The 27,739-nt window shown below is 44.9% G+C and overlaps 1 protein-coding gene across 1 annotated transcript in view; it reads right to left on the reverse strand.

Moving 5' to 3' along the window:
* Window positions 1-542: 542 nt before the first annotated feature.
* MNAT1 (MNAT1 component of CDK activating kinase) overlaps window positions 543-27,739 on the reverse strand; it is a 189,180-nt gene continuing 161,983 nt past the window's right edge. Inside the window, exon 8 of the mRNA XM_073571114.1 lies at window positions 543-917. Within this exon, the coding sequence (XP_073427215.1) occupies window positions 797-917 (121 nt within the window). The 3' untranslated portion in view covers window positions 543-796. The remainder of the gene's footprint in view (window positions 918-27,739) is intronic.

Genomic DNA, 27,739 nt, shown 5'->3' on the forward strand with positions numbered 1-27,739 from the left:
CCCCAGCCTGCGACTACTGATTACTGTAACGGGTCCTGTGAATTGATTTGCACCTTCTCCAATTTTAGAATCCATAGAATATAAGATGAATCTTCCCCTCTGTGCACAGTGATACAGGACTTAATGCAGTGGGGTTATCCTGTGGTTCAATAGCTCTTGCACAACTTCAACGCCCAGCATTAGGTATGGGCAGTCCAGATGTAGTTCAGGTTCTGGTACCAGAACCCAAACTGCTAAGAAAATACGAAGATAAATTCTCTCGCTCTCCCCGGACTTACTCTGAACTTCAGCAGCAAGTTTTCGGCACTCAAGCCCGACCAGTGACCATCCAGTACATTTCTGTCCGGGTCCGCCATCTCTACTACCACAGGTTACAAACTTGTTGCATTCGGATGAGGGACACAGTTGTAAACCTGACAGCTAGCACCCCTTTTCATTCATGTGTCCCTTCATGTTTACACACAGCTCCACAGTCTGTGAATAATTCCACAGCAATATTTATTTAAAAGTAAAAATCCTCGTAGAAAACGGAAACCCACAAAACTAATAAAACTCAGCTTTATTTAAAAATAAACAGAAAATTTACAACTTCTTAAGCGAAATCCCCGATATAAATGGAATTATTCATTGCTTCCATCAGACGGGACTTGTTGTTTCAGTTGCTCTGGGCTCTGCCGTAAGAGTGAAAAAAAACTCAAAAACATTAGTCCTGAAACACAGCTGTCTTTATTAAGGTACCCAGCAGCCCAGGTATGGTGCAGACGGCAGTAATTGTACCAGATTGGCTTGGTGGGTGCTAACGTGGCTGCCAGAACAGCCCACTGAAGGCATCCTGCAGTGCCCGATGGCAGGCGAGGGAGGAAGTGTAGCCTCCGGCGAGATCCTGTGGGGAAGCAGCCCGAACATGGTTTAGATACCTAGAACAAAGGAGAACATTGTTATAGCTGGTAAATATATAAATGAATGCTAATTCATGTTCCTGGGGCCGTCCAGATGGATGCGATTCACAGACCGATCCTCCGTGTCCAGGCACAAATATGGTTCAGGTTTAAATCACAATCGGCTTCTGGGGAAAAGCATCTGATACAACTGATTACAGGCCCATTACTACTGGTTCTGCCGTGATTGCTAACATCTTGGCACGGCCGAGCTGGGGGGGGGTCGTTAACATGGCTTCATACAACAAACAATGTGGGCGACTCTTTCTGAGGTAGCACCAAGAAACCTAAAACAGATGCAATTCTGGCAGGAGACGGGGAGGAAAAAGAAAAACACAGGACCACCAGTAAAACACCTCCGATGGTTTAATGCTGTGTTGATGCCATCATGCTTGGAAAGGGGCATCCTGAACAGGAATCAGAATTACGATGTGTTAATACTCCTGCGGGTACACGGCTTCACCTGTGTTTCAGTTGGCCTCCTCCGAAATCCTGACTGTAACCTGCTCAGACAGATGTGTACATGACAGATATGTGCGCTGATAAGGAACAAGGAATATATGGAACGCAAGAGGCAAGTGCCAGACACCAGAATAGCCGCAGGTTAGAAAACACCAGCCAACATTAACTGCACATCGGGTGGGACAAACCCCTGTTCATAATATGTTATGAAAACGCATCCTCTGTGCAGAAAACCTGCCGCATAATCTGCACTGTACACTTCTGCTTCACAAGCTCCATGAGTTTCTGGTTTTGCAGCATTACCCAAAAGTAATAATCTGTACAAAATAAGGAGAATCTGTAGAACTGTCCCCAAGATCCTCTGCTGACTTCTGTCACTTGTACCATTTTGGGTTTTCATGGTAGACCACATGAGTAACGGCGATCTTTTTCCATGACGCAGTTATTCCCACAGCCTGTCTCGTAGACGTAGGCTTTATTCACACTTGTGTTTTCTGCATCTGTGTGAATAAGGTCAAATTCCTGCTCCACCCCGTGCCCCTGGTGCAAGACCGGCAGTTCTTACTCCCGCGCCAAGGAAGCGAATCAACAAGCATAAAAGAGAAAATGGCAGACAGCAACTTCTGGATCCAGGAGAGGCACGTTCAAAGTCCAAAGACCCAGTTGGACATCACGAAATCCAAAATAATGGAGAACAGCATCTCATCCAGGTGAAAAACATATAGACGTTTATTTCGCCATGACAAAATGCGACGTTTCGACCATCACATGGTCTTTTTCAAGCAATGAAAAAGACCATGTGATGGTTGAAACGTCGCATTTTGTCATGGCGAAATAAACGTCTATATGTTTTTCACCTGGATGAGATGCTGTTCTCCTTCATTATTAAGGAAGCGAATCAGTCACTCGCTGAGATGAGAAATCATTTCACTCCTCAACCTCAAATTCCAATAAGCAGCACAGAAGCAATGAGACGGCAGCGCTTCTGTCCGGCCTACATCAGGGCTATCCTAATACAAGGCACGTCACTCCGAGTATGGATACGGGGTGCACAGAAAAAGGGTACCAATCCCAATACAATATAAAAATAGGAAATCTGGCACTCCCAATTGCAGAGAAAAGAAATTTTCGTTTTATTCCCATGTCTGAAGAAGGTCCATTTTAAGGACCGAAACGTTACACAATATAAGATTACATGTCTTGTGGAAAATTAAAGCTGTGAATAAAATGAAAATTTCTTTTCTCAGCAATTGGGAGTGCCAGATTTCCTATTTTTACATCAGGGCTATTGCCCAGAATTACTTTTCCTAATAAATTATACGTTACTGATCACCACAGGACATTATATGTATTTTTCTTTTACGTGACCTCTTAAAATTGTATATGGAGTTGCTCCATTAAAGTCTTAATCACTTCCAAAAATGAGTGTGCTCCTTTATTTTGCCATCTATTAACTATCCTGATGTGTAAACAGAGACTGTATTACTCCTACCATTAATGGAGGGGCAGCCGGGAGAGTGAGTGTATATAGTACCTGTGCTGCCCCCCGCCTTTATCATGGGGGCTGTATGCCGCAGCACATTAGTATTGGTAACTGCCGATGTATCCATATAGTGGTTGATACCCATATGCCAATTTGTTTAGTATAAATAGCGATCTAGGGGTGAAGGACCCTCTGTAAGACACCACTTCCAGCATAACACCGTTAGGACTGGCTGAACGGTTGACATCACCAGCAATTACAGGCCAGGTGTCAACAATGAGACTAGTAGTTTGGCACTCCGACTCAGAATTTTTCATGCACGGACTAAAAGCTCAGCAATGTGAAACGGGATGAATGCTGTTCTCCACAATCAGTGGAGTAAAAACCCAATCTGCTGTGATCAAGCGTCTGATAGTGGAAAACCTACAGAGAGTACATAGACATCCATAGAAAGCGATTAAGGAAGCGGTGACTGAAGGGAGAAGCACACAATAGGGTAAAATCCAAATATAGGAGACAGTATAAACAATAGAAATCAGCTCAATCCTGCTAATGACACTCGGCTCAAACGCTGTCAGAGTCTCTCATATGACAGGAATCGAGCACAGAGGAGACTCCATTGTCTGAGTCTGCAGATGTTGGACTGCACTCTAAGGCCATCTGAGTGCAGTCTGATGTTTCACAGGCCTTCCCAGACTTGTATGGGTACGCGTGATCCAAGCTGTAGAGCCACTCACAGCATGCTGCGAAAAAAGAGTCTCAGATCTGCACTGCCCCATAGTAGAACATTGAGCCGGGTGCTAGCCGATAAAACACATAGCACGCGGCCGTACTATACGCTTGTGTGAACGAGGCCTGAAGGCGTAAATAGCTAGCTGCCACTGCTCGGTGGCCGGAGGAAAGTCCGCCAGATGGAAATTACCAAAACACGATCAAAACACATTTACAAACTGTCTGCGCGGCTGGGAAGAAGTAGCTTATTGCGATATTCATTGAAGGTTCTTCATGATCTACTATGCGCGTCAGTGCTGTAATGGCATCTTTATCAAGTTTGAAAAACAAATCTGATGATTTTGGACAACTGATAAAGATGCCAGTACGGCATTGACCCACGCAGTAGATCATAAAGATCCTTCAAAGAAGGTTTTTTAAAGGGGGCAAACCCAGCAAGTTTTTGGCTTATTTTTTTAACTCGATTTGAAGCAAAAACAATGGCAAAACTCAAAATTAGGCCCATGCATCTTGGGAGCCTCCCCATGGACTTGTAAAGTATAGAGGGTCATACTGGAAAATACCTGGAGAACAGTCGAGTTAATCATTTTAACCACTTGGTGTCTTTGGAAAACTGAAGTTTTTAAAAGTTGCTCAAAAGCTGAACGGTATTAACAACAAATATTCTTTAGAGCTTTTGGTTAGTGCTTTTTTTTTTTAAGCGGGTTTCACAGTGGAAACCTTATGCCAGAAATCAAGCCATACTTTGTCAAGTATGACAAGTCATAGAAAGTGCCTAAAACACACCAGTGTGGTGCGGTGCAAATGGCACCAGAATTTTGGCACAGGTCAGTAAATCTGCTAATTACTTTTCCCAGCAGTAAATGTCGGCACCGTGTATGTACCTTATTATACTGGTCTGGTAAATACACTTCTCTATGAGAACACTTTTTTTTCCCATTACTGAGGTAGAAGCGTAAAATCCCAATGGTCGGCACGAAATCCTAAATCTCTCTGCACGCAGCTCCTGAGCACGGCCTCGGTGTAAAGAGAGGAATTTCCCATAGGGAGAGACTGGGCCGTCTTTTCCTAGCACAGACCACATACAATTACAGGTTCTATTGTTCTAAGCCTCAACCTATTAACGACAGATTGCCCAGAGACAATCTTTATGGAGACACCACGGAGGCTGCATATATGGTGTCCTGGAGTGAACCTCACCCCCTATGCTTTATATTTAGTATCGGAGACTTCTGCAGTGCAGCTAAATACTGCAAATGTCTGATCTGTCCACCGTTATATACAGGATATAGTCTGCTACGGCTGGTGGGATGATGACACGTAGACCACCATATGGCTACAGACTCCCCCCAAATAGCACTGTGGTAGCTCACTATCTAAATAACCAGATACTTCTGCTAGGACACAAGGTAAAAACTGTTCAGTGATACCTGAGAGCGGATACGTTGTGTCTGAGCCAGGTGCAACAAGAATCAGAGACCGGCTCCATTATTGCAGCCATAGAAGCTTTATTCTGATGGAAATAGGAGGACTGGTCCCGGAGGCCGATCTATGGCAGGTTCTCCCCACCGCGCTGTACTGAGAAGTCTCTATCTGTGTCTGTGTGTCACTAGGAAACATCACCGATTTTCAGAATGAAGCATACATGGCTGTAATAAAGAGCCGGTGTCGGATTCGTACTACTGGTAGTTCAGGCAGCATGAATCAGCTCACTGGTTCCCTTTAAGGTTTGGTGGAAAGCGCTCTAGCTCCTGGAAACCCACCGATCACTTGTGATGTGAGGGGGCTCCTCTCCTTTACACCCAGGCACATAGACTTACAGTATAAGATGGGTTCGCTGCACACCAGTGAGCTTCTGAAGACTGCTGAACGCCCATTAGTTAGGCGGTTTCCCTTGTATCTTAATTACCGTGTACTGTCTAATGACTGCAGGGCACTTTTATTGGTTTCCAGTTCTAGAATAAGATGTGAATCGCCTCCCACGGTCTTTTATTGATTGAGATATATTGCAGAGGCATACAATGTGTATTTCTGGGAACAGAAATCCTGTTAAGTAACCATATTTAAAAAAATATGCAAAATTTTTGGTATTTCAATCCTTTGAGGACAAAGCAATTTCTTTTTTGTCACCAAGAGCTGTATTTTTTTCCATTCTTTGACATACCCATATATGACGAAACAATCACTGACCTCAGGGAGACAAGTCAAAGAAAACACTGCGGCAGCCAGCAAAGTCGCTCAATCAGTGAAATCCTAGGTGCATTGCTCCCTGAAAAATACGAATATGCAAATAAAGTCCGTGGAGCCTCATTTAAGAGTCAACAAACACGGGACTAGCCAGATCTTCCTCCAGGGAAGGACCCAGCCAAGGAGTGGCTCCTTTCGGAAACCACCATTTCCACCATATTAAGTGGCCCTTTAAGTCAATATCCAGCTCTTTACGAGTTTACAGATATGACAAGGAAAATACCAAAGCCAGGTATCCATCCACAGACAGCTGTTTTGGGGTGTTACCCCTCATCAGTGTGGATTAGGATCCTGGCTAGGTGGGAGCAATGCCCAGCAGACCAACACCACGAAATACGAATATGCAAATAAAGTCCGTGGAGCCTCATTTAAGAGTCTACAAACACGGGACTAGCCAGATCTTCCTCCAGGGAAGGACCCAGCCAAGGAGTGGCTCCTTTCGGAAACCACCATTTCCACCATATTAAGTGGCCCTTTAAGTCAATATCCAGCTCTTTACGAGTTTACAGATATGACAAGGGAATTACCAAGGCCAGGTATTCATCCACAGACAGCTGTTTCGGGGTGTTGCCCCTCATCAGTGTGGAGTAGGATTTTGGCTAGGTGGGAGCAATGCCTAGCAGAACAACATCACGAAACAATCACTGACCTCAGGGAGACCAGTCAAAGAAAACACTGCGCAGCCAGCAAAGGCGCTCAATCAGTGAAATCCTAGGTGCCTTGCTCCCTGGGAAATACGAATATGCAAATAAAGTCTGTGGAGCCTCATTTAAGAGTCTACAAACACGGGACTAGCCAGATCTTCCTCCAGGGAAGGACCCAGCCAAGGAGTGGCTCCTTTCGGAAACCACCATTACCACCATATTAAGTGGCATATCCAGCTCTTTACGAGTTTACAGATATGACAAGGGAAATACCAAGGCCAGGTATCCATCCACAGACAGCTGTTTCGGGGTGTTACCCCTCATCAGTGTGGAGTAGGATTCTGGCTATATATGAGCATTGATCCCACTGACAGATTCCCCTTTAAGAGCCAATCACATGCACAGTCCCATAAGTTTATCTGTACTGCAGATGGGGGGGCACATACTTCTGTTTAATTGAAAATAGCACAGTATCTGTAATGCCGATGAATCTATTGTGATTATTTCAGCCTGTAGAAAAAAAAATGGAAATCATTTCAATTCTAAACTTGTGTTAAAAAAAAAAACAAACCTCTGTGTTATTGTTCTTTCATACTTTCCAATTAATGTTGTGCAGGACATAGAGCAGCAGAGGCCGGACACGTCCAACAGGACAGAGGCCGGACACGTCCAACAGGACAGAGGCCGGACACGTCCAACAGGACAGAGGCCGGACACGTCCAACAGGACAGAGGCCGGACACGTCCGACAGGACAGAGGCCGGACACGTCCGACAGGACAGAGGCCGGACACGTCCGACAGGACAGAGGCCGGACACGTCCGACAGGACAGAGGCCGGACACGTCCGGCAGGACAGAGGCCGGACACGTCCGACAGGACAGAGGCCGGACACGTCCGACAGGACAGAGGCCGGACACGTCCGACAGGACAGAGGCCGGACACGTCCGACAGGACAGAGGCCGGACACGTCCGACAGGACAGAGGCCGGACACGTCCGGCAGGACAGAGGCCGGACACGTCCGGCAGGACAGAGGCCGGACACGTCCGGCAGGACAGAGGCCGGACACGTCCGGCAGGACAGAGGCCGGACACGTCCGGCAGGACAGAGGCCGGACACGTCCGGCAGGACAGAGGCCGGACACGTCCGACAGGACAGAGGCCGGACACGTCCGACAGGACAGAGGCCGGACACGTCCGACAGGACAGAGGCCGGACACGTCCGACAGGACAGAGGCCGGACACGTCCGACAGGACAGAGGCCGGACACGTCCGACAGGACAGAGGCCGGACACGTCCGACAGGACAGAGGCCGGACACGTCCAACTCTGTCCACGTCCAGCAGGACAGAGGCCGGACACGTCCGGCAGGACAGAGGCCGGACACGTCCGGCAGGACAGAGGCCGGACACGTCCGGCAGGACAGAGGCCGGACACGTCCGACAGGACAGAGGCCGGACACGTCCGACAGGACAGAGGCCGGACACGTCCGACAGGACAGAGGCCGGACACGTCCGACAGGACAGAGGCCGGACACGTCCGACAGGACAGAGGCCGGACACGTCCGACAGGACAGAGGCCGGACACGTCCGACAGGACAGAGGCCGGACACGTCCGACAGGACAGAGGCCGGACACGTCCGACAGGACAGAGGCCGGACACGTCCGACAGGACAGAGGCCGAACACGTCCGACAGGACAGAGGCCGAACACGTCCGACAGGACAGAGGCCGAACACGTCCGACAGGACAGAGGCCGAACACGTCCGACAGGACAGAGGCCGAACACGTCCGACAGGACAGAGGCCGAACACGTCCAACTCTGTCCACGTCCAGCAGGACAGAGGCCGGACACGTCCAGCAGGACAGAGGCCGGACACGTCCAACAGGACAGAGACCGGACACGTCCAACAGGACAGAGACCGGACACGTCCAACAGGACAGAGACCGGACACGTCCAACAGGACAGAGACCGGACACGTCCAACAGGACAGAGACCGGACACGTCCAACAGGACAGAGACCGGACACGTCCAACAGGACAGAGACCGGACACGTCCAACAGGACAGAGACCGGACACGTCCAACTCTGTCCACGTCCAGCAGGACAGAGGCCGGACACGTCCAGCAGGACAGAGGCCGGACACGTCCAGCAGGACAGAGGCCGGACACGTCCAGCAGGACAGAGGCCGGACACGTCCAGCAGGACAGAGGCCGGACACGTCCAGCAGGACAGAGGCCGGACACGTCCAGCAGGACAGAGGCCGGACACGTCCTGCAGGACAGAGGCCGGACACGTCCTGCAGGACAGAGGCCGGACACGTCCTGCAGGACAGAGGCCGGACACGTCCTGCAGGACAGAGGCCGGACACGTCCTGCAGGACAGAGGCCGGACACGTCCTGCAGGACAGAGGCCGGACACGTCCTGCAGGACAGAGGCCGGACACGTCCTGCAGGACAGAGGCCGGACACGTCCTGCAGGACAGAGGCCGGACACGTCCTGCAGGACAGAGGCCGGACACGTCCTGCAGGACAGAGGCCGGACACGTCCTGCAGGACAGAGGCCGGACACGTCCTGCAGGACAGAGGCCGGACACGTCCTGCAGGACAGAGGCCGGACCCGTCCTGCAGGACAGAGGCCGGACACGTCCTGCAGGACAGAGGTCGGACACGTCCTGCAGGACAGAGGCCGGACACGTCCTGCAGGACAGAGGCCGGACACGTCCTGCAGGACAGAGGCCGGACACGTCATGCAGGACAGAGGCCGGACACGTCCAGCAGGACAGAGGCCGGACACGTCCAGCAGGACAGAGACCGGACACGTCCAGCAGGACAGAGCCAGGACACGTCTAACAGAACAGAGACCGGACACGTCTAACAGGACAGGAGCTTTACACTTAATAGTCAGTCTAGGAATATTATTTTATAGATGATGGAAAGCATGATCCTTCCTTCCCTGCTGCTCCTGCAATCGCAATGGGGTAAGTTAGACTGATATGCACCATTCGGTGACTTACAAGGATCATGCTGCTGACATGTCGTGGACTTGCAGGAAAACTACTTCAGCCACAAGGGGAAGAGAGTTCACTATTATCCCCTACAGCCCTTGGCCATATAACAAGGACATAATTAGTTCTTCTCTGGAGGAGATCTGTCACATTCCACACTCAGCCGGGAACAAACTTTACTCTGGTCAGTGACAGACTTGCCATGGTTTACAATCCTCCTCTTATTAACACATAATTAGCTGATTATAGCAGCTTAGCTTGGCAAAGTAAAAGACTTCACATTTCAGCATGAGTTTTTATTTTTTTGAGGAATGTAGATAGAGTAACCAACATTTTAATTTTTAATTCATAAATCAAAATGATGAAAATAAGCAACTCTGTAATAAACCTTTTAGAAATCAGCTCCTTTCTCCTCCAGGACTGATCATTCATTCTCAATTCAGGAGTAAACTCTGTCTTCAGTTAATATAGATTTTCTCATTATTGAGATAGGTGACAGTTTGTGCTTTTAACATTCTATGGAGAGGAAGGAGCTAGAGGAATATTGCAGACATTCTACTAAAAGTTCTATAGAACTTTATCAGCACCAACTGTCATCTCCCATCTCAGTAAAACTCCGTCTTCAATGAATACAGATTTCTTATTTTCATGTGTACTATCAATTTATTAAAAAAAATACATACCGTAATATTTTGTTTAATACATATTTTTTTTACAGTCAGTATGTACAGGTGTTTCTCACAAAATTAGAATATCAACAAGTTAATTTATTTAAGTTCTTCAATACAAAAGTGAAACTCCTATATTATACAGAGTCATTACAGAGTGATCTATTTCACGTGTTCATTTCTGTTAATGTTGATGATTATGGCTTACAGCCAATGAAAACCCAAAAGTCATTATCTCAGTAAATTAGAATAATTAAGCCATAATCATCAATATTAACAGAAATATATATACATACACATACATTATCTAATATATAAAGCTCAATGTGGGTGTGTATGTATGTATTGGGATTGGCATCCGCACAGTCGCAGCTACAGCCACAAAATTTGGCACAGTCACACGTCTGGACCCCGAGCGTGTCATAGGCTATGTTGTGAGGCGAAATTTTAACCCCGCGCGTTCCAATTCACCAAACAATTTTGCCCCTATCTACATAATGGGGAAAAAGTGTATGTATTGGCATCCGCACCATCGTAGCTAGCTACAACCACAAAATTTTGCACAGTCACATGTCTGGACCCCGAGAGCGTCATAGGCTATGTTGTGAGGTGAAATTTTAACCCCACGTGTTCCAATTCACCAAACAATTTTGCCCCTATCTACATAATGGGGGAAAAGTGTTGGAGACAAATTGACAGCTGCCAGATGTGAACAAGGGGGACTTAAAGAATGAGAGTGATGGCGACAAACAGTATATACCGTACAGTTGCTAAGGTGGGGCCCTGACATGGGATACTCACCACACACGGGGATATGAACACACAAAATGCACCACACACTACCACGTGCTTCACCACATATACCACCCTCAGCACACATTTCACCACACATACACCAACCTCGCCACAGAAAAGTCGAAACACAAAAGTTGCCACTCAAAACTCGCCACGCTGTCCCAGAGCTGTTTAAAAGATGAAAAATGATCTGTGATTGGTTGCTATCAGCAACAGTTTTCTTTGAAGACAGTTGTGGTAACTGAGGCCTATTATTCTTATTTCTATGGTGTTATCGTCCTGCTGTAAAGTTGGAAATAACACAATTTATTACCGTGCCAACACAGACCACCCTCTGACACAGACTGCAGGGGGAGCCCAGTATCACACAGGATAGGATTAGATACATGGCTCAGCAGTCAGTATCACACAAGATAGGATTAGAGACACAGCTCAGCAGTCAGTATCACACAGGATAGGATTAGATACACAGCTCAGCAGTCAGTATCACACAGGATAGGGTTAGATACACAGCTGAGCAGACTATCACACAGGATAGGATTAGATACACAGCTCAGCAGTCAGTATCACACAGGATAGGATTAGATGCACAGTTTTTATGTGCAATATAATCATTATAATTTGTTATAACTAACCACAGTTGGTTACTATGCCCAGGCAACGCCGGGCTCTTGAGCTAGTGTATATGTATGTGTATATATATATATATATATATATATATATATATATATATATATATATATATATATATATATATATACACACACACACACACACACACGCGCGCGCGCGCAATATATAATTTTACCTGAGAGAATATTAAAAAATGAAATCTATCATATAAATTTATTTGCATTTTTCAGTGAGAAATAAGTATTTGATCCCCTACCAACCAGTAAGGCTAGTTTCACATTTGCGGATGGCAGAGCTGCAGAGGGCTGCGTAGTTCCTCAGTGAAGCTCCGTCCACTGCCGCACCTCCTCCGGTCAGCTCCGCCTATGTTTGCATGCGGCTTGCGTACCTATCTTTAACATTGGGTACGCAAGCCGTGCGGATGTATGCGGATGCGTCCGCATGCATTGTTTTGATGATGCGGCGACCGCAACAAATTGCGTTCGACGTGGGTCACCGCATCGTCAAAACTACACATGTGGACGCATCCGCAGGCCTGCGTTCCCAATGTCAAGGATAGGTACGCAGGATGCAGGCAGACGTAGGCGGAGCTGACCGAAGTAGTTGCGGCAGTGGGCGGAGCTTCACGGAGGAACTACGCAGCCCTCCGCAGCTCGGCCGAACGCTAGTGTGAAACTAGTTCTTGCTCCTACAGACCAGTTAGACGCTCCTAATCAACTCGTTACCTGCATTAAAGATGGCTGTCTTATATAGTCACCTTTACAAAAGATTCAACTAATTCAGAAAAAAAGTGTGTGGCACTCACCATGGCAGCTTGAATGAAAAGTCCTTAATTTCATGACTTTTATCTTAGATGGTAATGTGCAGAGGGGAAAACAGCCATTTCACATTACCATGCTTCAACGATTCCAGGTAAGGCCTCTTTCACACATCAGGTTTTCGCCGTCAGGCGCGATCCGGCGCTTTTGACAAAAACCGGATCCGGCGAAATGCAATGCCGGATCCGGTTTCCCCCCCATTGACTTGCATTTGCGCCGGATTGCGCCGGATGGCCATGCGTTTCATCCGGTTTTCGCCGGATCCGGCAATGTGTCTCAATCCGGCGTCTGGAAAAAACGGCTACTGTAACGTTTTTTGTCTCTGGCGAAAAAGCCGGACACGCCGGATCCGGCGCGTCCGGCTTTTTCACACAATGAAAGCCTATGAGTGCTACAATGCGCCGCCAGCAGATGAGAGACGGTAATTATCAAATCCCCCATTCCTCCAAACTAGGGCCATGGAATATCAAGATATTCATTGGCCCTTTGTTTCTCTTTATTCAACAGCCGCCCAAGAGATGCAGCAGCAACAGCAGCAGAAATGGCATCACTGGCAGCAGCAACAGCAGCAGCAATACCCACAGCCATGGAGTCTGGCCATCAACAGGACAGCACATCTTCTTCTGGGAGCCCTCCCTCGCATCGTCAGCGTTTGACGGTAAGTTTTTATTTCCAAAATCCATCATCTCTGTAATATATGTCTATTCATTGCCTTTTATTTCAAAACAGGAATCACAAGATGAAGAGGAGCTCCCAGAAGAAGAAGGAAGGGGTGGACAGACACCTGGAGTGGGCTCACAATTGGTAAGTTTTTGGCATCAAACGCAGAAACACAACATCACACTACACACAACACATAGAAAACAATGTTCTGCAGACCACACACAGCAAACAAATGCCTACATCCAAAGACATAACATTTTTTGTTTTCTTCTCTAGTCTTCCCAATCTGGTGCTCGGCCAAGAGGTCCTCGCAGTGCCTCCCAGGGTCGTCGGCGACAGCAACGCGGCGGTCACCAGCGTGTAAGTATAAATATTTTTGCTTTGTTTTTTTGCACTTTTTATTTCATTTCTTTTGTGGAGGCTAATTATGTTATTTTTGTCTTTTTCTTTAACAGCCTTCACAGCATGCTCCCGACTCTGACGGTGAGGATGGAGGACTCGATGTGGACCACCTCATCGATCTCATCAGAGAAAGGGAGCCGCTCTGGAATATGGCTGACCGCCGCCACGCTGACCTGATCGTTACCCGACGACTCTGGGAGGAAATCTATTCGCTCCTTGTGGACCGCTGGGAGGACCTCGATGCTCGGGCCCAGATTAAAGAGCGTAAGTATATACAGTACCGGTTGCTTGATGTAAACCAGTGTTTCCCGAACAACAGTCCTCGTGGTCCCCACGGATCATGTGTTCAGGATTTCTATTTACTATGGAAATCCTGAAAACATGACCCCTGGGGACCATGAGGACTGGAGTTTGGGGAAACACTGATGTTGTATACTAACCACTCCTTTCTCGTTTCAGGGGACAGAATTGTGAAGCGGTGGCGGTCTGTGAGGGATCGTTTCAAGAAGGAGTTCAATAAAGAGATGCGGGCCCCGAGTGGATCTGGAGGACGCAGGAGCAAGTACAAGTACGCACAAGCCCTGTCGTTCCTCCGGGATACAATGGTCACCAGAAGGTAAATATTACACACCAGATGTGAAAAAAAAATGTTTAGATGTAACAATTTTTTTTCAGCCAGGGCCATGCCATGTCACTTTTTTAATTGTTATTTTTTCTCTTTATTCCACAGCACGGTGAGCAGCACTCGGGAGCCTGCACGGTTGGACCCTTCTGAGGCGATCCCTGAGGAGACCGGCACCGAGGGACACTTCGACCGCCCCGGTACATCTGCACCTTCACAGCCTTCCCACACATTCGACCCCTCTGTCCCATCCACCAGCACAGGAGCATCGTGGCCGCCTACATTACATGAAGCTGCTGGTGAGGAGATCGCTTTCCCTTTACCCCACCCTTCTGCCCCTGCCACCTGTAGAACACCTGCGGGTACTGGGCGGCAGCGGCAGAGGGGTCAGGAAAAGACTTATGCGCCAGAGTTCTTGCATCTGAATGCATCTTTCCAGAACTGTCTAAAAGTCTTGTCAGAGCAAATCTCCGCTGGCTTTCAGCAGATCAACTCCAGTATTCTGTTCTGGAGGTGAAGACACTTCTGCAAACCATGCATTCAGAAGCAAGATCTTCGCCAAACCACACCTTTTTCAGGTCTGTTGTGGAGCGCATGGAAACGCTATCTCCTACCCAGCAGATGCATGTAATGCATTCATGCCACGGTGCTCTACAGCAGGTTACCTCCCAACCTCCTCCTCCCACCACAGTAGTTCCTCCACCTGCACCCCCTCCAGCCACTTTCCATCCTCCCCCTCCTATTACATACCATCCACCTCCCCAGTACCAGCAACCTCCCCAGTACCAGCAACCTCCCCAGTACCAGACATCTCCCCACTTCCAGCAACCTGCCCCATACTAAACTCCTTCCCCATACAACTTGCCATCAACATCATCTGCTCCTACAGTCCCTGCCCAACCCTCCACTCCACCGCCCACCACCTCTTCTGCCTCCCACATGTCCACCCATTCTGTAGCTTTTTCCACACCTTCACCTCTAACTGTTCCTTCCCCACCACGATCCCAGTCCTCTCTCCACACACCCAGTGTCGAAGTGTCCCACAGCCCCTCCAGCAGTATTTCCACCCCACACTACACAGATTTATAATATGTGTGTATTTTAATAAAAATGACCAGTTTTATGGTTTCAAAGCTTTATCAAAAAAGTTTATTAAAATTTAAAAACAGTTTACTAAAAAAAACATTTTTCAATAAAAGTTAAATTATTTTACACTGGTTGTCTGTCATTTCTTTCTGCGGCCAAAAAGGTTAAATACAGGGTATTTAAAAGGTAAAATGGTATTCAAAACCAGGTATATAACTGTGGGTAAATTTTAGCTTTTTGCCACAGTTGTGTTCCTGGTTGTGTTTGAAGCAAAGTATTTCACCTAAAAAGTTGTGTTTATTGTTGGTGATTTCCTAACAATGTACACAACTTTTGTTAAAAGGTGAAATACTTTGCATAAAACACAACCAGGTACACACCTGTGGCCTAAAGCTAAAAATAGAGACCATGACAAGATAGCCAACTTTGGTTGGCAAAGGTATATACTGTTGGTCCAGAAGGTACACAAGTTTGGTTGGGCACAAATCTTTCACACTCTGTCATCCTGTCTGTGTACTCTGCCTTGAGGTGACAAAGTATAGTGCAAAATTGTCCCTCATTACTGAAACTGTCACAGAACTTCTAGTGGTAATGTCATGGTAATCTTGCAAGGTGGTTTCTTCAGAGGTGTCCTCAATGGAAATGGGTTCCTTGCAGATAACAAAATTGTGGAGTACCACGCAAGCTTTGATCACCTCGTCCACAGTTTCTGTCTTGAGGTTGATCGCAGTCAATAGGACCCGCCATTTGGCTGTCAGAATACCAAAGGTACATTCAACCATTCTTCTTGCTCTTGTGAGGCGGTAATTAAAAATGCGTTTTGTTCTTGACAATCCTCTGCTACCGTACGGTTTCAAAAGGTGTTCTGACAGCTGGAAGGCTTCATCCCCTACACAGACAAATGGCATAGGTGGACCAGATGTTTGCGGCAGCGGTCTAGGTGGTGGGAACTGGAAGGTGTTTCCATACAGTTTACGCCCCATGGCAGACAGTTTGAAAACTTGAGAGTCATTGGAGCGGCCATAGGCCCCAATATCAACAGCAATAAATTTGTATTCCGCGTCAGCGATGGCCATGAGGACAATTGAAAAATATTTCTTGTAACTGAAATATTCCGATCCCGATCCGGCTGGCTTTACAATGCGGATATGTTTCCCGTCCACAGCGCCCAAGCAGTTGGGAAACTGACATATCTGTTGAAACTTTTCTGAGATTTCAATCCACCTCTCTGTTGTGGGCTCTGGTAAAAACTCTTCAGCTAAGGAGTCCCACAGTGCACGGCATGTGTACTTCACAATTCCAGATATGGTGGAAATCCCGAGTCTTTACTGGAAATGCAGTGACGAAAGGGATTCTCCAGTTGCAAGAAATCTGTGGGGAATTAAAAAACAATCAATTAGTTTTAAATCACAGCATTACATACCAAAACTGACCTATAACATTTGGAGATACAAACTACCACCAACAAGATTGCAGTGAAAGTGTGCTCTGATGCGAGCATATCCAATAAATGTGGCTTACCTTAAAGTCACCATCAGATGCTCTGCGGGTGAAACAGAGAAGCGGCAATAGGTGTCCGCTTTTCTTATGAGGTGTGCAATGCGCTCCACCAAGTAATCAAAATTCTCCATTTTCATCCGAACATATCCAAAAAATGTATCCGGGTTTCGTCGAAGGTCCATGCAGAGTGTAGAATAGACCCCACGCGTCATTCTCTTGGCTGTGATGGGGTGGATCCACAAACGTCGTCTACGATGCCTGATGCGCTGCTGTCTCGCTCTCTCCTTCTCCAGAACAATCACCCTCAAACGATTCGCCTCCGCTGTAAAATCCGCCAAATTCTTCAAAATATTTCCAATGACAACATCCATCTTCGCCAGTAACTTGCTCTTCTCTCCAACCTGCACTTTCTCCTCTACAACCTGTCAAAGAAGGGCTGTAGGAACACGCTATATATAGTTTTCCAGTAGCCAATCCCGTTCGGAAGGCCACAAGGGGTGTTTTTAAAAACCGGATCCGGCGTAATCCGTCGAAAAACGGATTAACCGGATGAGACGGATCCGGTTTTGTCTGTCAAGAACAAGACGGATCCGGCAGAAAAACGGATCCCTCACATCCGGTTTTATGAAATATTTGCCAGATCCGGCGCTCCGGCATGACGCCGGATCGCGCCTGACGCCGAAAACCTGATGTGTGAAAGTAGCCTAAGTGCTGCATACTTTTTTCTGAATTATTTACATCTACATGTTGATATATGCTGAGCACCTCCAAATTGGACATTTATGCTGATAAAGGCTCTATAATCTGGCTCAACTCCTCCGTACAAAGGATTACATGTTTTAACACTGGTGCCGCTATTCACTTTCCTCTGTGACTTAGAGACCTTTATAAAAGACTCCTGTCCAAAGACTCAATTGATCAGTCAGACTCTGACCTCTACAACATGGGTAAGACCAAAGAGATTTGATAAGGATGTCAGGGACAAGATCATAGACCTGCACAAAGCTGGAATGGGCTACAAAACCATAAGATAATGGGTGAGAAGGAGACAACTGTTGGTGCAATAATAAGAAAATGGAAGAAATACAAAATGACTGTCAATTGACAACGATCTGGCAAAAGCAGAGTGCACCGCTGAATACCTTAGAATATCAAATACGGTAAAAGACTGGGTGCTACAAAATGCATGGGAAGAGGGAGTTGCAAGAAAAGGAAAAACAAGGACAATGTATATGAATTGTGCATACCAGAAATGCAAAATACACATGAACTACTTTGTCATAGAAGCACAAACATAGTTAAAAACATTTAAAAAGACAATAACACCCCCATCACCCAATGGGCTAAAAATAGTAAAGCCGTATGCCATGATATAACAAGTGGTAACCAACATGTGAGGTGGCCTAGGTACAAATGAAAGAGTAAGCACCTAATACCAATAATATAATATAATGCAGAACATTAGCAATGAAAAAATACATATAGATGCATGATCAATATAGACTCATGAGTACATCGATCTGGGGCACCATGCAATATTTCACCTAGTGGGGAATCCTTGATCATGAGGAAAGTAAGAGATCAGCCTAAAACTACATGGGGGGAACTTGTTAATCATAGAATCATAGAATCATAGAATCGTAGAGTTGGAAGGGACCTCCTGGGCCATCTGGTCCAACCCCCTGCTCAAAGCAGGATTCGCTAAATCATCCCAGTCAGATGTCTGTCCAGCCTCTGTTTGAAGACTTCCATTGAAGGAGAACTCACCACTTCTCGTGGCAGCCTGTTCCACTCATTGATCACTCTGTCAAAAAGTTTTTTCTAATATCTAATCTGTGTCTCCTCCCATTCAGTTTCATCCCATTGCTTCTAGTCTTTCCTTGTGCAAATGAGAATAAAGTTGATCCTTCTACAATGTGACAGCCCTTTAGATATTTGTAGACAGCTATTAAGTCTCCTCTCAGTCTTCTCTTTTGCAAACTAAACATTCCCAAATCCTGCAACCTTTCCTCATAAGACAGGGTTTGCAGACCGGTCACCATTCTGGTCGCTCTTTTCTGAACTTGCTCCAGTTTGTTGATGTCTTTTTTAAAATGTGGTGCCCAAAACTGGACACAATATTCCAGATGAGGTCTGACCAAAGAGGAGTAGAGGGAAATAATGACTTCACGTGATCTAGACTGTATGCTTCTGTTAATACATCCTAGAATTGCATTTGCCTTTTTTGCTGCTGCATCACACTGTTGACTCATATTCAGTCTGTGATCTATTAGTATACCCAAGTCTTTTTCACATGTGCTGTCACTTAGCCCTATTCCTCCCATTCTATATATGCTTTTTCCATTTTTATTGCCCAGATGTAGTACTTTGCATTTCTCCCTGTTAAAAACAATTCTGTTAGTTGCTGCCCACTTCTCCAGTTTATTTAAATCTTTTTGAATCCTCTCTCTCTCTTCTCTAGTATTAGCTATCCCTCCTAGCTTTGTGTCATCAGCAAATATAATCAGTTTACCCTCAATTCCTTCATCTAAATCGTTGATAAAGATGTTGAACAATACAGGGCCCAGGACAGAGCCCTGTGGTACCCCACTTGAGACATTCTTCCAACTGGATGTGCAGCCATTTACGACCACTCTTTGGGTCCGATCACTAAGCCAGTTATGAATCCACCTAACAGTTGCCTTGTCCATTCCATACTTAATCATTTTTTCAATAAGGATTGTATGAGAGACTTTGTCAAATGCTTTGCTGAAGTCAAGATATACTATATCTACAGCATTTCCTTGATCCACCCAATCAGTGATACCGTCATAGAAGGAAATTAAGTTAGTCTGACATGACTTATTAGTTACAAACCCATGCTGACTGTTTAATCACTTCATTCTTATCCAGGTATTGACATACATGTTGTTTAATAATTTGTTCAAAGATCTTTCCTGGTATAGAAGTCAGACTCACCGGCCTATAGTTACCTGGGTCCACCTTCTTCCCCTTTTTGAAGATAGGAACAACATTTGCTCTTCTCCAGTCTTCTGGCACTTCTCCTGTTCTCCAAGAATTTTCAAAGATTATAGAGAGGGGTTCAAAAATTTCTTCTGCTATCTCCTTCAGTACTCTGGGGTGTAATTCATCTGGACCTGGAGACTTGAATTCATTTAGGCTAGCTAAGTGTTTCCTCACTATCTTTCTGTTTATGGATATCCTGGATTCTTCTATTCCCTTAATAGGACAGTGAATAACAGTTGATGTTACATTTCCTTTCTGAGAGAAAACAGATGCAAAATAGGAATTTAAAAGTTCAGCCTTCTCAACATCCTGTCTTACCATTTCATCATTTTCATCCTGTAAAAATCCTATAGCATCTTTGACTTTTCTTTTACTTTTGACATATCCCCAAAATCCTTTATTATTGCTTTTGACATCTCTTGCAAGCCTCAATTCATTTTCAGCTTTAGCTAATCTGATTTGTGCCCTGCAGGTTCTGCAGACAGCATTATATTCTGCTTTAGATATGCCTCCCTCTTTCCATTTTATAAACATTTTTTTCTTCCTTTTTAGCATGTGCTTAAGTTCTGTGTTCATCCATCCTGGTTTCCTTAACTGCTTCCTATTCTTCCCTCTTTTCGGAATTGTTAACAACTGTGCTTTGAGAATTTCATTTTTCAAGATTTCCCATCCTTCCTGGACATTTTTGTCTTTAAGGATATCCAGCCATTGGATCCCTCCAATTCTCTTTCTGAATCCCTTAAAATCTGCCTTTCTGAAATCTAACCTTGACGTCTGAGTCTTCACAGGTCTTCCGCCTCTAGTTATCCAAAATTCTAAAATAGCATGGTCGCTACCTCCTAGGGTCCCAGCCACTTTTACCTCCTCAACCATTTCCTCCCTGTTTATAAGGATTAGATCCAAGGTAGCAGTTCCCCTTGTTTTCTCCCTTACCTTTTGGAAGATAAAGTTGTCAGCAAGAGAGGATAAGAATTTCCTTGACCTGTTAGTTTTGCCTGAGAGAGATTCCCAACAAATGTCTGGATAGTTGAAATCTCCCATGACAACTATGTCATATTTTTTGGAGAACTTGGCCATTTGATGCATAAAGAGTTCATCCATAGCTTCAGCTTGCACAGGCGGCCTGTAGTAAATGCCTACAATGGTGTCCTTTCCATTGTTCTGTCCTTGTATTCTTACCCAAACAGTTTCCACAGAACTCCCAGTCTCTGAAGCTTCAATCTCTGTGCAGATATACGCGTTTCTAACATACAATGCGACACCCCCTCCTCGTTTATCAAGTCTGTTTCTTGCAAATAAGTTGTATCCTTCTAGTCTTGTATTCCAATCATGTGTATTGTCCCACCAAGTTTCAGTGATTCCAATGACATCATATTTCTTTTCCTGTGTTAGTAGTTCCAATTCTCCTTGTTTGTTGCCCATGCTTTGTGCATTAGTATAGAAACATTTTAGTTTGTGATTGGTTTCTCTTTCTCCAATATTTTTATTAATTAGATTCTTTAGTCTTTGTTCTTCCTTTCCACTTCTAATAGCAGAGTTCTCAATAGCATTTGTCAGGTGTATGGCTTTTTCTGGTCTTTTGCTTCCCTTCCCATGTTGTTCTAGTTTAAAGCTCTCCTTACAAGTGTAGCAAGGCGACTTCCAAATACCTGCTTTCCAGTCTTCGTAAGGTGCACCCCATCTCTAGCAAGTAGTCCATCGTATAAGTAGTTCACTCCGTGATCCAGAAATCCAAATCGTTGCTGACGGCACCATCGACGTAGCCAGTTGTTCACCTGCAGAATCTTATTCCACCTCATGATCTCAAGGCAGCTGGGACCACACCAAGAAAACCATTGGTAACACATTACACCATAAAGGTTTTAATCCTTCAGTGCCCGCAAGGTCCCCCTGCTCAAGAAGGCACAAAGGGTGCATGGGGGGGGCGTGGCGGCTCAGTGCAGGACGTGGGGGGGTCAAAACGGGACTGTCCCGCGAGAATCAGCACGATTGGGAGATAACATGGTCTGACTGGCTGGGCCCCTGACATCCCCCAGGCCCGGTCGCAGTGGCAACCGCTGTGACCGTGGTAGTTACACCCCTGCTGGTCGGCGACAGGTTGAAAGAACCTGTATAGGGAACGTCAGAGTTCAGGGCACTTCCTTAGGAGAGTGCAGGAGGTGTCCATTTCCCCGGTCCCTATTGCAGGGCCCACCGTTGTAATTGTGTCCCCTTGTTTGTCTTTGTTGGTTTTATGACCGACCGATCTTCGGGTTGCGTCACGCAGGGCCCACCGTTGTAATTGTGTCCCCGGTGTCCCCTTGTTTGTCTTTGTTGGTTTTATGACCGACCGATCTTCGGGTCGCGTCACGCAGGGCCAGTCACTTCGTGACAGTAGATTGTAAGCTCTCACGAGCAGGGTTGTCTTATTTTGCTTTAATGATTGTATTGTTAATGTTGTTACTTATGATTTGTGTTTTGAAACTGTTGAACTGTAAAGCGCTGCGGAATATGTTGGCGCTATATAAAGATTATTATTATTATTACTACTACTACTACATGTGCAGGCCGTCTGAAGTTTGCCAATGAACACATGGATGATTCTGTGAGTTGTTGGGAGAAGGTGCTGTGGTCAGATAAGACAAAAATTAAGCTCTTTGGCATTAACTCAACTCGCCGTGTTTGGAGGAAGAGAAATGCTGCCTATGACTCAAAGAACACCGTCCCCACAGTCAAGCATGGAGGTGGAAACATTACGTTTTGGGGGAGTTACTCTGCCAAGGCACAAGACTACTTCACTGCCTCAATGGGAGAATGGATGGGGAGCTATGTACCATAAAATCCTGAGTGACAACCTCCTTCCCTCTGCCAGGACATTAAAATTGGGTTGTGGCTGGGTCTTCCAGCAAGACAATGATCCAAAACATACAGCCAAGGCAACAAAGGAGTGGCTCAAAAAAGAAGCACATTAAGGCCATAGAGTGGCCTAGCCAGTCTTCAGACCTTAATCCCATAGAAAACTTATGGAGGGAGTTGAAGCTCCGAGTTGCCAAGCGACAGCCTCAAAATCTTAATGATTTAGAGATGATCTGCAAAGAGGAGTGGACCAAAATTCCTCCTGACATGTGCACAAACCTCATCATCAAATACAAAAATGTCTGCTGTGCTTACCAACAAGGGTTTTGCCACCAAGTATTAAGTCTTGTTTGCCAGAGGGATCAAAAAGTTATTTCTCACTGCAAAATGCAAATAAATTTATATAATTTATACAATGTGATTTTCTGGATTTTATTTTTGATATGCTATCTCTCAATGTTAAAATTAACCTACCCTTAAAATAAATCTGCAATGTATCAAATACTTATTCCCCCATACATACACACACCTCGACGGTTACTCTTTAGGGTGTGTGCACACGTTCCGCAGCGGGATTTGGTCCTGCAGATCCGCAGCAGATTCCATGCGGTTCACAGTACCATGTAAACCTATGGAAAACCAAAACCGCTGTTGCACATGCTGCGGAGAATTCCGCGCAGATTTGCTGCAGTTTATTCTCCGCAGCATGTCACTTTTTTGCAGAACCACTGCTGCAGTTTTTGTTCCGGGACACACATCTCTCTCTCCATATGTCTGATTTTCTTCTTATTGCAGTTCGTTCTATTATTTCCTAGGTTTCATGGTAATTGCCTCATACTTTAGACACAGTGATTAAAAAAGTTACCAAATAGTTGAGTCACCCCCTTCCCACTTAGGATTACATTTTTAAGATCTTCACTCTTGTCTTTTAACCCCTTAGCGACAGAGCCAGTTTGCAGCTTAATGACCAGACCAATTTTTACAATTCTGACCACTGTCCCTTTATAAGGTTATAACTCTGGAACGCTTTAATGGATCCCGCTGATTCTGAGAATGTTTTTTCGTGACATATTGTACTTCATGGCGAAAATTTTGAAAATTTTGCAATTTTAAAACTTTAAATTTTTATGCCCTTAAATCAGAGAGATGTGTCACAAAAATTTCTTAATAAATAACATTTCCCACATGTCTACTTACATCACCACAATTTTGGAAGCAAAATTTTTTTTTTTTGTTAGGAAGTTATAAGGGTTAAAAGTTGACCAGCGATTTCACATTTTTACAACAAAATTTACAAAACCATTTTTTTTTAGGGACCACATCATATTTAAAGTCATTTTGAGGGGTGTACATGACAGAAAATACCCCAAAGTGGCACCATTCTAAAAACTAGACCCCTCAAGGTGCTCAAAACCACATTCAAGAAGTTTATTAACCCTTTAAGTGCTTCACAGGAACTAAAGCAATGTGGAAGGAAAAAATTAACATTCAACTTTTTTTTTGCAAAAAATTTACTTCAGAACCAATTTTTTTATTTTCACAAGAGTTAAAAGAGAAAATCAACCACAAAATTTGTTGTACAATTTCTCCTGAATACGCCGATACCCTATATGTGGGGGTAAACCAATTTTTCAGCACACGGCAGAGCTCGCAAGTGATGGAGCGCCTTTTGACTTTTTCAACGCAGAATTGGCTGGAATTGAGATCGGATGCCATGTTGAGTTCGGAGAGCCCTTAATGAGCTTAAACAGTGGAAAACTCCAACAAGTGACCCCATTTTGGAAACTAGACCCATTAACCCCTTACCTACAATTGACGTAATATTCCGTCCATGTGACCATGGACCTAATTACCATGGACGGAATATTACGTCATTGCGATCAGCGGCGCCCACGTGGTGAGCGCCGCTGATCGCGGCCGAGTGTCAGCTAATTATCATAGCTGACACCCGGCACAATGTGTCAGGGGCGGTCACGGACCGCCCCCGACACGTTAACCCCTTGCACACTGCGATCAAACACAATCGCGGTGTACCGGGGGTTAAAGGGAAGCATCGGCAGGGAGGGGGCTCCCTCCGTGCTTCCCTGAGCCCCCCACGGCAGCGCAATGTGCAGCGCTGCTGCGGGGGACTCCTTTCCTGCAGGTCCACGGATCCAATATGGCGAGGGGGACCTCCGGGGGCCTGCAGGAAGCTGGCTTCCTCAGTGCCTGCAAAGCGCAGGCATGAGGAAGCCTGTGCAGTGCCTGTGACAGATCGCTGATCTGTCACAGTGATCTGTGATGTGACAGATCAGCGATCTGTCACAGGACAGTGATGTCCCCCCTGGGACATTGTAATAAAGTAAAAAAAAAAAAAAAAAAAAAGTGTAAAAATAATTTAAAAAATCGCCAAATAAATTAACAAAAAAAAAAAAAAATATTCCCCAATAAATTCATTTTTTGGAAATTAAAAAAAACAAAAAAACAATAGAAGTACACATATTTGGTATCGCCGCGTCCGTAACGACCCGCTCTTTAAAACTGTCCCGATAGTTAACCCCTTAAGCAAACCCCTTAAAAAATAAAAAAAAACGAAGCAAAAAATAATGATTTATTATCATACCGCCGAACAAAAAGTGCAATAACGCGCGATCAAAAAGACGCATAAAAAATCCATGGTACCGCTGAAAACGTCATCTTGTCCCGCAAAAAACGAGCCACCACACAGCATCATCAGCGAAAAAATAAAAAAGTTATAGCTCGCAGAATAAAGTGATGCAAAAATAATTATTTTTTATATAAAATTGTTTTCATTGCATAAAAGCGCCAAAACATAAAAAAAGACCTAAATGAGGTATCGCTGTAACCGTACTGACCCGAAGAATAAAACCGCCTTATAAATTTTACCGCACCCAGAACGGCGTAAACGCACCACCCAAAAGAAATTCATGAAACGCTGGTTTTTGTAAATTCTGCGTCACAAAAAACGAAATAAAAAGCGATCAAAAAAAAAAAATGTCACATGCCCGAACATGATACCAATAAAGGCGTCAACTCGTCCCGCAAAAAATAATACCTCACATGACTCGGTGGGTCAAAATATGGAAAAATTATAGCTCTCAATATGTGGTGATGCAAAAACTATTTTTACAATAAAAAGCGTCTTTTAAGCGTGCGACAGCTGTCAAACATAAAAACCGCCATAAATAGTAAATCAAACCCCCCGTTATCACCCCCTTAGTTAGGGAAAAATAATAAAATTAAAAAAATGTATTTATTTCCATTTTCCCATTAGGGCTAGGGTTAGGGTTAGGGTTAGAATTGGGGGTTTCCACTATTTGCACACATCAGGTGCTCTCCAAACGCAACATGGCATCGGATCTCAATTCCAGCCAATTCTGCATTGAAAAAGTCAAATGGTGCTCCTTCCCTTCCAAGCTCTGCCATGCACCCAAACAGTGTTTTACCCCCTCATATGGGGTATCAGCCTACTCAGGACAATTTGCAAAACAACTTTTGGGGTCCTATTTCTCCTGTTGCCCTTAGGAAAATAAAAATTTTGGGGCAAAAATATCATTTTTGTGGAAAAAATGTTTTTTGTTATTTTCACGCCTGGGCGTTATAAACTTCTGTGAAGCACTTGGGGGTTCAAAGTTCTCACCACACAACTAGATAAGTTCCTTGGGGGGTCTAGTTTCCAAAATGGGGTCATTTGTGGGGGGTTTCCACTGTTTAGGTACATCAGGGGCTCTCCAAACGCGACATGGCGTCCGATCAGAATTCCAGCCAATTTTGCATTGAAAAAGTCAAACGGCGCTCCTTCCCTTCTGAGCTCTGCCATGCACCGAAACAGTGGTTCCCCCCACATATCAAGTATCAGCGTGCTCAGGACAAATAGCACAATAATTTTTGCAGTCCAATTTCTCCTGTTACACTTGGTAAAATAAAAAAAATTGAACCTGAAGTAATTTTTTTTGTGAAAAAAAGTTAAATGTTAATTTTTTTTAAATATTCAAAAAATTCCTGTGACGCACCTGAAGGGTTAATAAACTCCTTGAATGTGGTTTTAAGCACCTTAAGGGGTGCAGTTTTTAGAATGGTGTCACTTTTGGGTATTTTCTATCATACAGACTTCTCAAAGTTGCTTCAAATGTGATGTGGTCCGTAAAAATAAAATGGTGTTGCAAAAATGAGAGATCGCTGGTCAACTTTTAACCCTTATATCTTACTAACAAATAAAAATTTTGGTTCCAAAATTGTGCTGATGTAAAGTAAACATGTGGCAAATGTTACTTATTAACTTTTTTTTCTGTGATTTAAGGGCATAAAAATTCAAAGTTGGAAAATTGCGGAATTTTCAGAATTTTCGCCAAATTTCCATTTTTCTCATAAATAAACGCAAGTTATATGAATGAAATTTTACCACTAACATGAAGTACAATATGTCATGAGAAAACAATGTCAGAATCACCGGGATCCACGGAAGCGTTTCAGAGTTATGACCTCATAAAGGGACAGTGGTCAGAATTGTAAAAATTGGCCCGGTAGTTAACGTGCAAACCACCCTTGGTAGTGAAGGGGTTAAGGAACTTACCTAGATGTGTGGTGAGCACTTTGAACCTTCAAGTAGAGCTGTGAAAATAAGAAATCCATTTTTTTTCCACAAAAATTATCTTTTCGCCCCAAAATTTTTATTTTTCCAAGGGTAACAGGAGAAATCATACCCCCACAGTTATTGTGCGATTTGTCCTGAGTACGCTGATACCCCATATGTGGGGGGGGAAACCACTGTTTGGGCGCATGGGAGAGCTTGGAAGGGAAGGAGTGCCATTTTGGAATGCAGACTTTGATGGAATGGTCCGTGGGCATCATGTTGCGTTTGCAGAGCCCCTGATGGGCCTAAACAGTGGAAACCCCCCACAAGTGACCCCATTTTGGAAATTAGACCCCCTAAGGAACTTATCTAGATGTGTGGTGAGCACTTTGAACCCCCAAGCGCTTCACAGAAGTTTATAAACGCAGAGCCGTGAAAATAAAAAGTCTCTTATTTCCACAAAAGTGATTTTTTTTTTAGACCCCAATTTTTAGACCCCCAAAGTTGGTAAATAGTAGAAACCCCTCAATTCTTGCTCCAACCCTAACCCCAACACACCCCTAACCCTAATCCCAACCCTAATTCCTAATCCTAACCCTAATCCTAGTTCGCCCTAACCCTAATTCTAGCC

The sequence above is a fragment of the Dendrobates tinctorius genome, unplaced genomic scaffold, assembly GCF_039654945.1.
Source record: "Dendrobates tinctorius isolate UK_male_01 unplaced genomic scaffold, ASM3965494v1 ptg000006l, whole genome shotgun sequence".
Classification (NCBI taxonomy): domain Eukaryota; kingdom Metazoa; phylum Chordata; class Amphibia; order Anura; family Dendrobatidae; genus Dendrobates; species Dendrobates tinctorius.